Below are 15,287 nucleotides of genomic sequence, written 5' to 3'. Positions count from 1 at the left end.
ATCCCTTCATTGTATATCAATGCACAATTTGTCAGTGTCATTCATATCTAGGTGAGCAGAGATTACCTCAACAAGTTTTGAAAAACTGTGTTGGCTTTCTGGTCCTCATCCAGTAGCAGCAGCAAACATCGTAGAAAAATTATTTGAAAGATTAGAATGTTTAAGCAAATTATCTAATATTTGCTGTTAATTCTACTACAAACTGCATTTCAAATTTCTTTGAGGTAACTTTTTTCAGTTTTATTTACTGATGTATAATTAATATTTTAAAACTACAAACATTTTTGGCATTAAACCATATTGGGAGCAAATCAGGTCAATGAAGGTGCCGTGAATCCTCATTAATTTGACATAATAGAGTAAGTGTGAATTTCCCTGATGCAGGCCTTAACAGTATATAGTCAATCTGTATTCAAATGAAAATATTTCAACATTTGTAATTCTTTGTTTAAATAAAAAAAAAAAAAGTCAAAGAATTAACTGAAGGGACTGGTAATGGATTATATCACCAAATCCTGCCTGCTTTACTAAAGTGAGTTGCAGAGTCAATACAACTACTCTTTAAAGTTAACAGAATTTGGCTCATAAAGCTTTTCATTATCTTAAGCACCTGCTTTGATAAAGGTCAAATGTTATCTTGAGAAGTTACCATTTATGACTTTATGGTACCTTATATTAAGGAAGCTACTGATCACAGTCCAGAGCCCGGTAGACAATCAACCTGATCACTGAAAGCTTTGGAGGAATCAAAGATAGGAGGATTGAACTATCCTCACCATAAGGTTCAGGACTATGTGGAGAACTCTATATTGCCGCTGTCTCTCATGTAACTATAGAAATAGAGACCAATGCTGTCTCACTACCAGAACTAAAAAATCATGTTTAAAAAAAACAAAAAGTGATTACTTTAAAAATAGCTTTCTCTTTAAGATAGGGCTCGACAAATTTGCTTTGGAGCTAGGAGCCAGCCCAAAAATTAAGGAGCTAGACAACGTGGGCCCAGCAGCAGGGCGCCCTGGCTGGAGCGCAGCAGCCGCTCTCCCCTCATGGCTCCTCTCCTTCCCTTGCCCCCTCCCACATGTAGCCCCAGTGGCAGGGGGGGCCCTGGCCAGAGCGCAGCAGCTGCTCTCCCCTCCCAGCCCTGCCCCTTCCCCCTGCCCCTCTCCCACAACATGGGCCCAGCGGCAGGGGCCCTGGCTGGAGTTCAGCAGCCCCTCTCCCGGCCCCGCCCCTTCCCACGATGTGGGCCCAGCAGCACCCTGGCTGGAGCGCAGCAGCCGCTCTCCCCTCATGGCCCCCATCCTTCCCCTGCCCCCTCCCACAATGTAGTCCCAGTGGCGGGGGGGCCCTGGCTGGAGCGCAGCAGCTGCTCTCCCCTCCCTCCCAGCCCCGCCCCTTCCCCCTGCCCCTCTTCCACAACGTGAGCCCAGTGCCAGGATGCCCTGGCCAGAGCGCGGCAGCCACTCCCCCCCAGAAAAAAATCTAGGTGCCAGACTTAAATTTCTAGGCGCCATGAAGACCTGGCACCCGTGGTTTGTTGAGCCCTATTTTAAGAGTATTAAGCAATACAAGTCCTGCAACAGAAAGAGTATGTTTAGAAATATTCAATTGTATTGAATGTTAAATACTAATTGTTTTAATATTAATTAAACATTCTGGGTCCAGTTCTGTTCAATATCTTTATCAATGATTTAGATAATGGCATAGTTTGTCATTTGTTTGTAATAAAGTTTGCAGATGATACAAAACTGGGAGGGGTTGCAAGCGCTTGGAGGACAGGATTAAAATTTCAAAATAACCTGGATAAACTGGATAAATGGTCTGAAATAAATAGGATGAAATTCAATAAGGACAAATACAAAGTACTCCACTTAGGAAGGAACAACCAGTTTCACACATACAAAATAGAAAATGATTGACTAGGAAGGAGTACTGTGGAAAGGGATTTGGGGGTCATAGTGGAATACAAGCTAAACAGGAGTCAACAATGTAACACCATTGCAAAGAAAAACAAACATCATTCTGGGATGTATTAGCAGGAGTGTTGTAAGCAAGACACTAGAAGTAATTCTTCCACTCTGCTCCATGTTGATTAGGCCTCAACTAGAGTATTGTGGCCAGTTCTGGGTGCCACATTTCAGGAAAGATTTGGACAAATTGGAGAAAGTCCAGAGAAGAACAACAAAAATGATTAAATGTCTAGAAAACATGACCTATGAGGGAAGATTGAAAAAAATTGGGTTTAGTCTGGAGAAGAGAAGACTGAGGGGAGACATGATAACGGTTTTCAAGTACATAAAAAGTTGTTACAAGGAAGAGGGGGAAAAATTGTTTTATTTAACCTCTGAGGATAGAACAAGAAGCAGTGAATTTAAATTGCAGCAAGGGCATTTGAGGTTGGACATTAGGAAAAATTTAACTATCAAGATAGTTAAGCTCTGGAATAAATTGCCTGGGGAGGTTGTGAAATCTCCCTCACTGAAGATTTTTAAGATCAGGTTAGACAAACCCGTCAGGGATGGTGTAGGTAATATTTAGTCCTGCCTTGAGTGCAGGGGACTGGATTTGAAGACCTTTGAAGGTCCCTTCCAGTCCTACACTTCTATGATTGTGTTAGCCCTCAAACTTTCAATCAGGTCTGAGGGCCCACTGTACAAACATGGTTAGAAACAGTCCAGTGTCCTTAAATTATAATTCCTTTGGAACTCTTAAAACTCAAAAATGGCCAGTAACTTTTAAAAACATTTTATAAAAGAAAAACACTTCTCTGGAAGTCTGAGGCCAAATTTCTGAACCTCTTAAATTATAAATGCAAAACTACAAGCTTATAACACAGCCTGCATGAAAAACACTACACACAGAAAATACATCCTTAATATTTAAGTATGTAAGAGCATCTGTGTTTCCAACAATCAAACTAAAGAGGGGTCAAAAATGACATTGTTTAAGAGAAGCTTAATGTATGGTGCAAGTAAATCCAGAGTAATCCACACAGGACTTTTGTGAACAATCATAAGTCCCATCATATCGAGTCAAGTGGAGAATATGCGTTCTTGGAACCTGAACCAACTATGTAACTATTCTTAGATTCTGTTGTCATGATTTTTGAAAGACAAAAAGACAAGTATTAGGGTGTCTGCTTCCTTGGTTGTGAACAGATAAACAGACTGTTCTATGGAACAACTCAGTCATTATTTGGCAGCCTGTTCATGGCTTATTGAAAATATTTCCTCTTTACACATATAATTTGTGAAAAGTTTTGCTGCTTCCTGAGAAGAGTACTACCTAATAATAGTATGCTTCATAAACACTTCAATCACATTCCTTTTTAAATGGCTGGTGACAACTGCAGTCATAGCACATATAGTGAACATCCCATACAGAGAACAATTTGAACGCTAGCAAAAAGGAAAGATTTAAGAAACGTTCCTTTCCACACACACTCTAATTATAATATTCAACATCATAAACGCATATATAACCACTATGTTTAAACTATTTTAAATATTGGTATATATCTGGATCAAAGCAGACACACAACCATCATAAAAGGCTAAATTTTACATTTTAAATCATTTCACATTTTAAATCATTTTAATGTGATTCAGAAATAAATTTGTTTACAAATAAAATAATTTTAGAAACCCAGTTTTAAAACTTTTTAAAACAATTTGCTGTTTGCAGTTCTCAGTTCGGATAATGAATGTAAAAAATTTACTTTCAGTTTTATTTATAAATAAGTTTCAGTTTCTTAGTGCCGCACTATTTGCATTTCAAACAGCCGTTTGTCTTCACTTTCAACACCCTTCATGACCCAGATCTCCCTCAATCTATAATTCATAGATTATGAACCTCCTAATCTTCTCATTCACTGTCAAATTGTCAACACGCACCTCTGATCAGCCCATGATGCTAACCTGCATTGTCCACTTGTTAAATTTCCAAATAAGCACCTTTGCGCTTTTTCCCATGTTCCCCATACACTACAGAGAAGTTACCCATAAAAATTTGCAAAGCTACATCATCCTCCTGTAAATTCTCTATTTCTGCAATGCCTACAAAAAACTTAATAATTAGTCTACGGTGTGGTGAGACAACGGCCTCTTAAGCTGACCAGTGGCGCTACATTGTTTCCCTCTACTTAGATTGTCTAATGTTTAGATTGTAAACTCTTTGGGGCAAGGACGCTTTATTTTGTGTTTGAGCCGCGCCTAGTGCAATGGAGTCTGGTCCTTTACTGGGACTCCTAGGTGCTAAAACAATACAAACAACAACAAAACAGTGCAAAGAAATAAATATGTTTTAAAATAATTTTTCACTGGCATTTAAAAGGGTTTATGGAAAATATTTCTATTGGCTTTTAAATTTATAGAAGCTTGTTTTGACAAAATTTAAATATGGGCCTAAATTTAAGTCAACAGTATCCCTTTACACCTGCGAGACAAATCCATAAATGCAAAGAATCTCAAGGTAAGAACTTCAGACCTAAATCTTAGCTACTGATAAGTAAGGTAACTGAGGCAATCTCCCATTGTGCTAGGTATATTACATTTCCTCCTTAATTAAGTTTTCCTTATTTTTTTACTTTGAGTCTTAAATTTCTGTGTTTGGATTAGTTTATGTTGTATAAATTCCCTGAACTTTAAAGTGATTTCTAACTTAACATTGTATACAGCAATTTTATCTAATTTTAACATCAGGATATATTTAATCATGCAATTAAAAAAATGAACACAACCACTCCACCATTCTAACCCAGCCCCTTAGATGCATATTTGTATATAGAGTGCCTGGACAGATTCTGCAGAATCTAACTTTCATTTAAAAACAAAAAATATTCAAACCATCACGCTGCAAAGATAACCCTCCAAAACTGAACTGAGCTAAAACCGGAAGCAGCACTGTAATTTTGAGTTTGCAAACTAAAACTATGGCTCAGAAGTGTGAACTCCTCTTTCCCCCAATTATGTCAATAAGGTGTGAACTCTTAAGCCTATTGATGGCATTTGGTATCAACTCTTTCATTGCTGATCATTTTAGGAAATGGATCAGGAGCGAAGCTACTGCAGGAAATAAATTGCAGAGGCAAATACATTAAGAAAACAAAACAGAGAAAGGCAGATAGGTTGAGAAAAAGGGTAGAAATAATGCTGGTCCTGAAGGCGAGCATATTTTCCCATTGAGTGATGCTGAATGCAACAATAAGGCACTGAACAAATGAATGACAGTGACTAAAAGCTATGTTATTACATAAAAGCCATATTCTATTCTTGAGTCTTTGCGAAAACTTCCCTCTGTCATCAGTTGGAGCAGCATTTTGGATTGAGGGTAGCACGTAGTCCTAATTTTACATGATGGTCACAGACCACAACTCAAAGTGGAAATCAGACGTCTCCACTGAATGAATTAGACATACCAAACTTCAAGTCTTAAACATCTAATACTTAGCAAGCACAGCTGTACTAGATACTTTTAAACTAAGAAGGCCCTACCTGCCTAATTAACTAATCCCCTTATGTCCTTCACCCACTTATCTGTGGCTTCTCCCATTATGGACCCCCAAACCAGGAGCCTCTCTCTGACCTAGTCCACCGTACCTCCATCTTCTCCTCCTTCCAAAATACTTCTGTTAGGCTTAAAACCTCCCTAGTATTTCCCTGAAATGAAAGAAAGTCACATAAAAACAGCAAAAGATCACCGCTCAACATTTAAAACAAAAACAACAGCAGCATTAACAAAAGGACTAAGATTGACCACTTAAACTGCTTTTTGTTATATTCCAGCCCCATCTATTCTATCTGTAATGTATTAAACTAAGGTCCTTATTGCATGGATTTTGCCTTCCTACCTGTCTGTAAAGTGCCTCGCATACTTTTAATACTGTATAAGTAAACAAACAACATAACTGTAAAATGCAACAACTCAATTTTTCCATCAAAATTTCAGGCTAATGACTCCTATTGTAAACTCACTATCAACATTTAGTAGTTAAAACATTAAAAACATGTCTGAAATTCCCAATGAACGAGTGTCCATGTTACATTTCATAATCAAAAGTGACACTAATTGTTTGGCTCCACAAGCTTGCAGCCTCTGCAAAGAAGTACATTTTGAAATGACATGAAAACAACTGCCACTAGAGATAGTCATCACCAGATCAAAATTGGGGCTGTACAGAAAAATGTATTTTGCTGACACCTGCTCTGTGTTTAGAGAGGTCTTCAGTCCTTATGGATATTAAGTCAGCACCTTTCACGGACACTAAATTTCATTTAAAAATATAAAATGTTAAAAATATTATTTAAACCCTAAAGATTTCTTCTTAATATGACTGACACAAAACTACCTAAATTTCTCACAGAGGAAGTTTTCCCTTCAATATGCATATATTTCCCTGTTAGAAAACAAGGATCGAGTAAAGGAAAAATGTACTGTGTCCAATGCTTTGCAGTAGGGGAATGCACTGAAGGTTCCACATCAGAGTTTGTGGAGAGAAACAGGATGTTTATAAATAAAATTTAGCACTTGTGTACAGTGCTGAAGAAACATTAACTGAGCCTCAAAAAAACCATGTGGGTTAGTTAAGTATTTTCTCAGTTTTACAGATGGAGGGATCCAGGAACTTGCCCAAATTCAAATTAAGAATTAGCATTAGAACCATGAACAGACATGGAGTTCCCGGCTCTCGCACTCATGCTCTAAACATGCTTTGCACACTGTCTCCATCATCTTTGCTACTTACAACTCTAAAAATGAGGGAGAGAGAGGCTTCCCAGGGCATCCCATCTCCGCCGTGTCTATCTATAAAACGTAGTCAAAACAAAGATTCAAATGGTGTTACAATATGATAGCCAATATTTCCTAAAAGGGTGGTGTAGACAAGGCAGTGTAGTCTTTCTGACCTTGTCTTCACTAGAAAAAAAGGTGTGGTTTGAACACAGAGAATCATAGAAATGTAAGGCTAGAAGCGATCTCAAGAGGTCAACTAGTCCATTCCACCATGCAAACACATGACCAAGTACAGCAGAACCTCAGAATTATGAGCACCTCAGGAATGAAGGCTGTTTGTAACTCTGAACAAAACATTAGTTGTCCTCTCTAAAGCTTACAACTGAACATTGACAAATACAGCTTTGAAACGTTACTGTGCAGAAGAAAAATGCTACCTTTAACCATCTTAATGTAAATGAAACAAGCACAGAAACGGTTTCCTTACCTTGTCAAGCTTTCTTTAAACTTTTCCTTTTCTTTAGTAGTTTACATTTAACACACATTTACTCTTCTACATTTTTCTTTCTTTTTTTTTCTTTTCTTTTTTATCTCTGCTGCTGCCTGATTGTATACTTCTGTTCCAAATGAAGTGTGTGGTTGACCAGTCAGTTCATAACTCTGGTGTTCGTATCTCTGAGGTTCTACTATACCAAGACCATCTCTGACAGGTGTTTGTCTAACCTTATCTTTAAAAACTCCAGTGATGGAGATTTCACAGCCTCACATAGTAACCTATTCCAGTACTTAACTATCTTTATGGTTAGTTTTTTTCCCCCTAAATTTAATCTAAAGCACCCTTGATGCAGAGTAAGCCCATTCATTACTTCTTGTCTTATTTTCAGTGGATACTGAGAATAATTGACCCGTCATCTTTACAAAAGCACTTAACATATTTGAAAACTAATCAGTCCCCCCCGTCTTCTTTTCTCAAGACTAAAAACAGACCTGGTTTTGTTAACCTTTCCTCATATGACATATTTTCTAAACTTTTTATAATTTTTGCTGCTCTCCACTGGACTCTCTCCAATTTGTCTACATCTTTTCTAAAGTGTGGTACTCCGACCTGCACACAGTACTCCTCTAAGACTGCACCAGTGCCAGAATGGAACAATTACCACCCATATCTTACATACAACTCTCCTGTTAATGCACCCAAAAATGATATTTGTCTTTTTCACAACTGAATTACACTGCTGAATCCTGCTCACTTTGTGATACACTATAACCCCCCAGATCCTTTCCAGAAGTACTAGCACCTACCCAATTACATTCCATTTTGTAGTTATGCTTGATTTTTCCTTCATAAGCACTTTTGTTATCCAGGGACCACTTGGTGTCAACTGTAAGATGGCACAGAGGGTGCATAGGGTTTTATAGGGATCCCCTGGATTAGATATATGCATGATTGTTCTGTGAAGGATGACATGTGGGGTCTCTACCAAGAGCCAGTAGTCCACTGGTCACCATAATCATTGCAAAACTATATATATAGACAATATTTAAGGAGTTACATATCTACACTGAAAATTATTTTTAAGGTCTTAGAGTTAAGGCAAGTGGCCAAGAGGTGACGTTCTTCAGAAATGTTCCTTTCAGGCAGAAAGTAGCAGAAACCCATGTCCTTGTCTGACCGTTTGTGTATTGTATCCCTCATGCCTATTTGCAGGCTAAGCCAGAAGCAAATTAAGGAATTGTGAAATCAGCAAAAGTCTACAGGAAGAAACAAAACAGCAGAGAAGGGTCCTGTTTATGAATAAGGACAAAGAATTGTTCTGGTCTTTCTTTGGAGCGCAAGGAGACACATTGGATCCTTCACCTAGGAGGCAAACTGATAGCATGCTTGTTGCAAGGAGGGTCACAGCTAAACCCAGCTGTAAAAGCACTGCAAGGATTTGGGTGAACATTACTCTAAAAGACATAAGAGTATTTGTTAATTAACTCAAGGATCTAGAATGCATGTTATGATTGCATTTGATATGTAACCATTTGCCTCAATGTGCTACTAATTGAATCTCTATGCTTTGTTAAATAAACTTATACTTGATTTGACTATATGCATATAAAAATGCTGTGTGTTAAGCTGAGCGGTGAGCTGAGGTGGAAATGGTAAACTGGGATATACTGTTTCTTTGGAAATAGCAAATCTATGAACACTGCAAATGTCCAGTAGAACAGTGGCACTCAAGGGAGATGCTCGTAGGGCTTGAGTGTTGGAGTGTGTCAACTACTAGCCTGCAGAGCAATAGCGGGACCAGTGAGGCGTAGAAGGGAGCACTTGTGTTGGCTGAGGCCAGTAGAGTGGGGGATATGACACACAGCACAGAGAAAGCTTCCTTACACTAAGGGCAGGTAGTAGCAAGGTGCCTCACAGCCCTGAGAAATATCAAACTTTGCACTTGTCTTTATTGAATTTCATCTTTTTTATTCAATTTATCAAGAATACAGCAGAATCCCGTTTATCTGATCTAATTGGGACAGGGACTGATCAGACAGATAATAAACAATGGATAATCAGGAGAATGGGAAAGTATGATGCTGCAGCGCCATCTAGTGGCCACATGAGAGATCATCCGCTTCAGGACCTGTGTGCGTTGGTTGTTCTGTCGATAGAGAGAGCCAGATAAGGGAGGGTCGGATAAACGGGGTTCTATTGTATTCTGAATTTTAATCCTGTGCTCTAACGTGCTTGAAACATCCCCTTCCCTCTAGATTGGTATCATCTGCAGTTTTGTGAGCATACTCTCTACCGCAGTAGGAATGTTAATTGATTTTTGTAACAAATACCAGACCCAGGATCCTCCCTGTTTGACAGTAAAGTACCTATAACTACTTTGTGTACAGTTTTTCAACCAGCTGTCCACCCACTTTGTGGTGATTTCATTTAGGCCACATTTCCCTAGTTTGCTTATGAGAACGTCTTGTAGACTTTATCAAAAGCACATCTACACTAGAGTTGTAACATATTAGTACACAGACAAGTTACGTTTTCACATATGTTAACTGGTTGAAGTAAGCCTTAATCCTGCCTCTGTGGTTTACCTTAACCAGTTTGCCCTGTTAACACATTCTATACGCACAGATTAAAAACACATCTTTTCCCTTAACACAGATATGGCCTAACATGGGCTAAACTAGTCTGGTTGAAATCCATACTCCCCACTAGGCTTTAACTCAAACCAGAGTAGTAGGTGTTCATGTGCATACTGTCTGTGTACACTACAATGCAGTCACTAATGTGTTCTAATATTTATATCCTGATGAGGGACTGCAAGCTTCTCGGAGCAGAGGCAGTCTTTAATATTTTGTTTGTACAGCACCAAATGCCTTGCTGACTGTTAAGAGTTACATTGTTGTATGCAGCTTAGTTGTATCCATGACGTCCGGATCCCAGAATATTACAAAGACAAGGTGGGTGAGATAATAGCTTTTATTGGGCCAACTTCTGTTGTTGACAGAGACCTAAAGAAGAACTCTGTATAGCTGGAAAGCTTGTCTCTTTCACCAGCCAAAACGGGCGGGATAAAAGATATTACCTTGTCCACCTGGTCTCTGTTAGAATTACAGCAGCCCAGCTATGTGACTGAGGATCTGTCTCGGATACTTCCAGCCCTGCATTCTATTTCTGAGAAGCCTCGGGACAAGGGTATATTATCTTTGGATTCAGAGAACTGGAAAACTAACACAGGGCTCGGCTTCATTCCACTGTCAGCTTGAGGTTAGCTCCAGCGTAGCCCCTAGCCCCACTCCTCTCCACACACAAATCTCTAGCTAGGGGAGGGCGTGAGGCAGAGAGGGACTAGTACTGCCCCAGGGAAACCTTTCAGATTACAGTTCCTCACCTGCTAACCTGCCTTGCTGGGCAGTGGGGCTGTTCTCACCCGAGCCAAGCTGGCTCAAGCGGAGTTATCCAAAACACTGAGCTGCCTAGCACAGCCAGGACAAGCCTTTGCTACTGTTAAAAGGGGGAACCCCCCACCACACACACACACACCCCCCACAGGCCTGACCCTCAACACAAATCCATATCCTCTCTCACACACTCACACACACACACACACACACCCATCTCTCACCGCTCCCCAGGCCCGCCCTCAGGCCATCCCGCCTCGGACGCCCGCGCAGGAAGCCGGGCGCGGCGGGTACCTGCGGGGTCTCCTCGGTGAAGAAGACCTTGTCCCCCAGCCTGAGGCAGACGGGCTCCTCGCCCAGCCCGGGCGGACCCTGCCTGCGCCGCTGCTCGGGTGGTCGGCAGCCCGCGCCGCTGCCAAAGACGAAGGCGCAGCGCGCGCGATGCAGGCGCCGCACGGTGCGTCGGATCAGACAGGCCCAGCCAGTCCCCCAGCGCGCCCACAGGTACAGGTAGCACAGCGTGATCAGCATCGGGGAACGGATGGCGGCCCGGCGGGGGCGGGGCGGGGCGGGGACTCTGATGCGCCCCTCCGCTGACCTGCGCCTCCTCCTTTCTGATTGGCAGCTTTGCCCCACCCCCCGCCTCAGCAAAGAGAAAGGAGCTCGCCGGTTGGTTAATCTAACTGCGGCTCTGATTGGCTGCGACAGAGCAAGCGGCCGCTAATTGGCTGGTGACTTCACGCCCGTCGCTCGCCCGTTTTTCCCCTCCCCCCCGACCACTGAGAGTAAGTGAATGAGGAGAAACGGCCGCTTTTCTTCCCCGCCTCCCCCCGCGGCGGCGCGCGAGCCGGCACACCTGTGCCAGGCAAGCCAGCGCTGAGACGGGAGGGGGGGAGGAGAGCTGTTGTCCGCCCTTGTAGGAAGCGCGCTGATTTCACCGTCAGGCACATTTCAGCGGCTGTGTAAACACCCGGCCCTTATCCTTCCATTTTTGTTTCATAGCTGAAAAGTAAATCCTGCAACAAATGCAAAGTGAAAGTACGGGTCTAGCAGGCCTGAGAGAAAGAAATTCAGTAATAGCCATTCACTTGGGAGCGATAGGAGAAATAAAGAAATGGGTTCTTGCACTATTACCTATTCTAATATGACAGTCAGAATAAACAAGCTCCTGTATTAGATTGTAGGGGGAAAACAACAGCAAACAAACCCCACAAATAAATATTATTGGGAGAACAATGAATAGCACAGATATTCAGGGGAAAATATCCAAGCAGCCCTCTAATATAAAAAGCTGCCATAGTATTTGTCACATTGGCTGGATGGGGGGGAGGGCATTTCTTATATTGTTTAACATCAGTATGTCAAATTCATAATAATTCATGTAAGATATGCCTTGGCAGGTATGGTTAGAAAGGCCATAATGTGCTAAGTAAGATGATAATGTTTATGTTAATGTGTTATATGTGTAATGGAAGTTATGGATATGGTTGCTATATCTGTATTTCAAATTGTGCTGTGTCTGGGTAATGCCCCAGACAGGATAGCTGCAGGGATGGCCTACTTAATGGCCCTTTAAGAGATTCACAGGTGCAAGGGGCCCAGGAGGAGAAGCCAGGGATATACCTGATGAGTCACCAAGACTTGCTCATATGACTCTGGACTCCATTTTGGTTCCTGTGAAATTCCACAAGCAGCATGGCAAAGGCCAAAGGACATAAAAGGCAGAGACTTGTGATCCATTTTGTCCTCAGTCTTTAGTTTGTCCTTCAGCTTCCTATCTACTTCTGGATCAACTCGTCTACTACTGAAGCCGTGAAACAAAGGACTGAATCCCATCCTGGTAATGGATGCATACCAGAGGAATTGTACAAGCCTGCTAACTCCATAATTCTCCTAGAAACCTGATATATATATGGACTTTCAAATCATTTGTATGTATCTGATTGCTTTAATCCTTTAACATTTCTCTTATGGTTTATTTCCTTCTTTTTATAATAAACCTTTAGTTTTAATTACTAAAGGATTGGCTGTGTGGTATTTTGGGTAAGATCTAAACTTATATTGATCTGGTACTGTGGCTGACTCTTTGGGGTCAGGAGAAACCTTTTGGGTAAAAAGCATAGAGTTTTAAGTAACTGGTCTCTTTACTGGACCTAGTGGCTGATTGGGAGCCAGAGGCTGAAATGCAGTAAAGGGGGCTGTGTATATTTGTATATTGGCTTCTTGATAACCGGTGTGGGGAATCAGCAGCACTGTTTGTGGCTGGTTGGGAAGTTTGACTTCAGTGTCACACACCAGTGTTGGGAGAATCTGCTCTTCTTTTGTAGCCTGCCCTGACCTTGGCATTTTCAGGTGGCTACCCTAAGCACGGATGGGTCACAGTATTTTAAAAGCAAATCCTAAAAAAAACCTGTCTTCATTTAGGCTCTGGCAGAGGTCCATTCATGAAGTTTGGATTGCAGAATCTTGGTTCTAGGACCTGATTCTACAAGCTAATCCATATGAATAGACTACTACACTTGTGTGGAATGTCACTAGTTTCCATGGAACTTTCCGAGGAGCCAGGGGAATTTATTGCAGGACTGAAAGCATAGGCCCTGTTCCTGTGAACACGTGTGCATATACTCAACTTTATGCTTGTAAGTAGTCCTGTTCGATTCAATGGGACTACTTTACAGATACGAAGTTATGCATGGGTGCAGCTGTTTGTGGGATCAGGGCCTTAGTTTGCAAGTTCTGCAGCCCAGGTGGACCCTGACTATATCTTTACTTGTTTTAAGAGGCACCTACCACATATCTGGGCACTGAAGTTTATTTTTAATATATCAAGCAAACGTGAGCATGTTAGTAATATTGATTTGTTCCAGTCTTGTCACAATTTAGTGATTACCTCCACAGATCAAAGGAAGAAATAGAGAAATAAAAACAATATACATGGAAGATAGACAATTGATAAATCTGACAGAATAAAGACTACTAATGGCAAATGAGTATCTCCCCTCATGCTAAATGCCACATCAGTGATACTATTGAAACTTGATACTGAAGCGAAGATACAAAGTATAGGGCAAAATGAACAATAGGCTACATGCACAAGTGTAATGGGAGTTCCACTCACTGCTATGGCACCTCCTCCTGGTTGTTCTGGGAATTAGCTCTTTCCAGGTCCGATGCCCACTTCTGCCACTTGTGTGCCCTGCTGCCTCTCTCTCACTCTGAGACCCTGGGTGCCCTCCCTTCGTGGCTTGGCCCTTTAGCTAGGTCCCCCTTCCAGGGTATCAAAGTCTTTTAATAGAAATTGTCTCCAGCACTCTTCTCATTCATCACTCAGATGGTGCCACTTCCCCAGTGGCTGTTAGGGGAATCTGGGCCCACCTTCTACTCTACATTCCATCTCAGGGACCCTCTAATCAGAAGCCAAGGTCTGCACCATCTTAAACCACCTTGCTGCCTTTTCCCCAAACTTTTCCTATAACTTCTTTCTTCCTTCTGTAATGTCCAGAAAGAGCTGCTCTGTGTAAGCTTGAAAGCTTGTCTCTCTCATGGGTGGAAGTTGGTCCAATAAAAAAAAATATTACCTTACCTACCTTGTCTCTCTTTTGAAACTGTTGAAGTTTTCTGCAGAAAGGCCAAGACACAGAAACTGAACTATTTTCTCCTCACTAGGTCAAACTGGAGGAATATTTGGGCTTGTGTTGCCACAGCCCATCCTGTCCTTGTTCTGTGATGAGAGGACTTCACTAATTCTGAAATTGAGAGTTTACTTTACCCAGAATGTGCTACATAGGTCAAAACACTTACATAACCACATCAAAAGAGAGCAAAACAAGCACATTCTACATTCACAGGGTAGAGCCCTGAACTCTGGAATTCACTTCCTCCACACTAGTCCAACAAGATCGGCTCTGCTGACCTTCAGAGCACATTGCAAAACCCATCTGTTTATTTAATCTTTGCTTGATGGGACAGGTACATTTGTTTAGCCGTAAGGTTAATCCTTCAGTGACTTTGAACATGACGGGCAATGTTTTGATAACTTTTTTTAAAGTAAACTTTTTTTTACCTGTGAGAGTCAAGAATGGCATTTTTATTATAAATAAAAATTCATATTGAAAGCAGAACATGGAACCAAATCAAAATGCAGATACAATAGAGATTAAAACAAAACCAACGTTCCCTGTCCTGTGTACTTTTTTTGCTTCCATCAGTATAGCATACCTGAAATGTCTAGGAAGTACAAATTATTTTATTTTTCTTTTTTGGCTTAATTTCTAAGAGAGGGTGCACAAATAAAATGTCTCCTAGCTGAACAATGCTTGCTTATTTGTGATAGCCATTGTATCTTACAGAGTGAACAAACCCTCTCTCCCTAAAAAAAAAAAATAGGAAAAAGATAATAAAGCCAGATATTTAGCAAGTAGTACATGTGAGAGAGTAGCAAAAGAGGTTTAAGAGAGAAAAAAGAAACAAATGAACAAACAAACAAAAAATACAAAATAAGAATGGGGAAAAAATATCAATGCCGCTTTATAGCAGCCTGGAAGCTTTGGTTTCTGAAAGTGCATTCTTTCCTTTTAGGAAATAAATGGGTAGAATCAGAGCTAAATTCTGCTCATTTATGCCAGTGTGAAACCAGAGTAGCCCCAGTGACTTCACTGACTTATTGT

At 41.0% G+C, this 15,287-nt stretch overlaps 1 protein-coding gene across 5 annotated transcripts in view; it reads right to left on the bottom strand.

The window, feature by feature from the left end:
- The window catches only part of HLCS (holocarboxylase synthetase), a 216,539-nt gene extending 202,189 nt beyond the window's left edge, over window positions 1–14,350 (bottom strand). The window contains exon 1 of one of the 5 annotated variants that reach the window (XM_067545271.1): window positions 14,199–14,350. Coding sequence is in view for 1 of the 5 variants with exons in the window: in XM_067545268.1 (XP_067401369.1) it covers window positions 10,915–11,151 (237 nt within the window). In the remaining 4 variants the exon portion in view is untranslated. Of the gene's footprint in view, window positions 1–10,914; window positions 11,226–13,738; window positions 13,771–14,198 lie in introns of those variants that run through there. The other 4 variants (XM_067545270.1, XM_067545269.1, XM_067545273.1 and 1 more) reach the window with 4 other exon arrangements.
- Between the last annotated feature and the right edge of the window lie 937 nt (window positions 14,351–15,287).

Source organism: Emydura macquarii, unplaced genomic scaffold (genome assembly GCF_026122565.2).
Source record: "Emydura macquarii macquarii isolate MOO-44397 ecotype Brisbane River unplaced genomic scaffold, CSIRO-AGI_Emac_v2 contig_1043, whole genome shotgun sequence".
Taxonomy (NCBI): domain Eukaryota; kingdom Metazoa; phylum Chordata; order Testudines; family Chelidae; genus Emydura; species Emydura macquarii.
The sequence above is the reverse complement of the archived record's forward strand: the minus strand, read 5'-3'. Positions and strand labels throughout refer to the sequence as shown.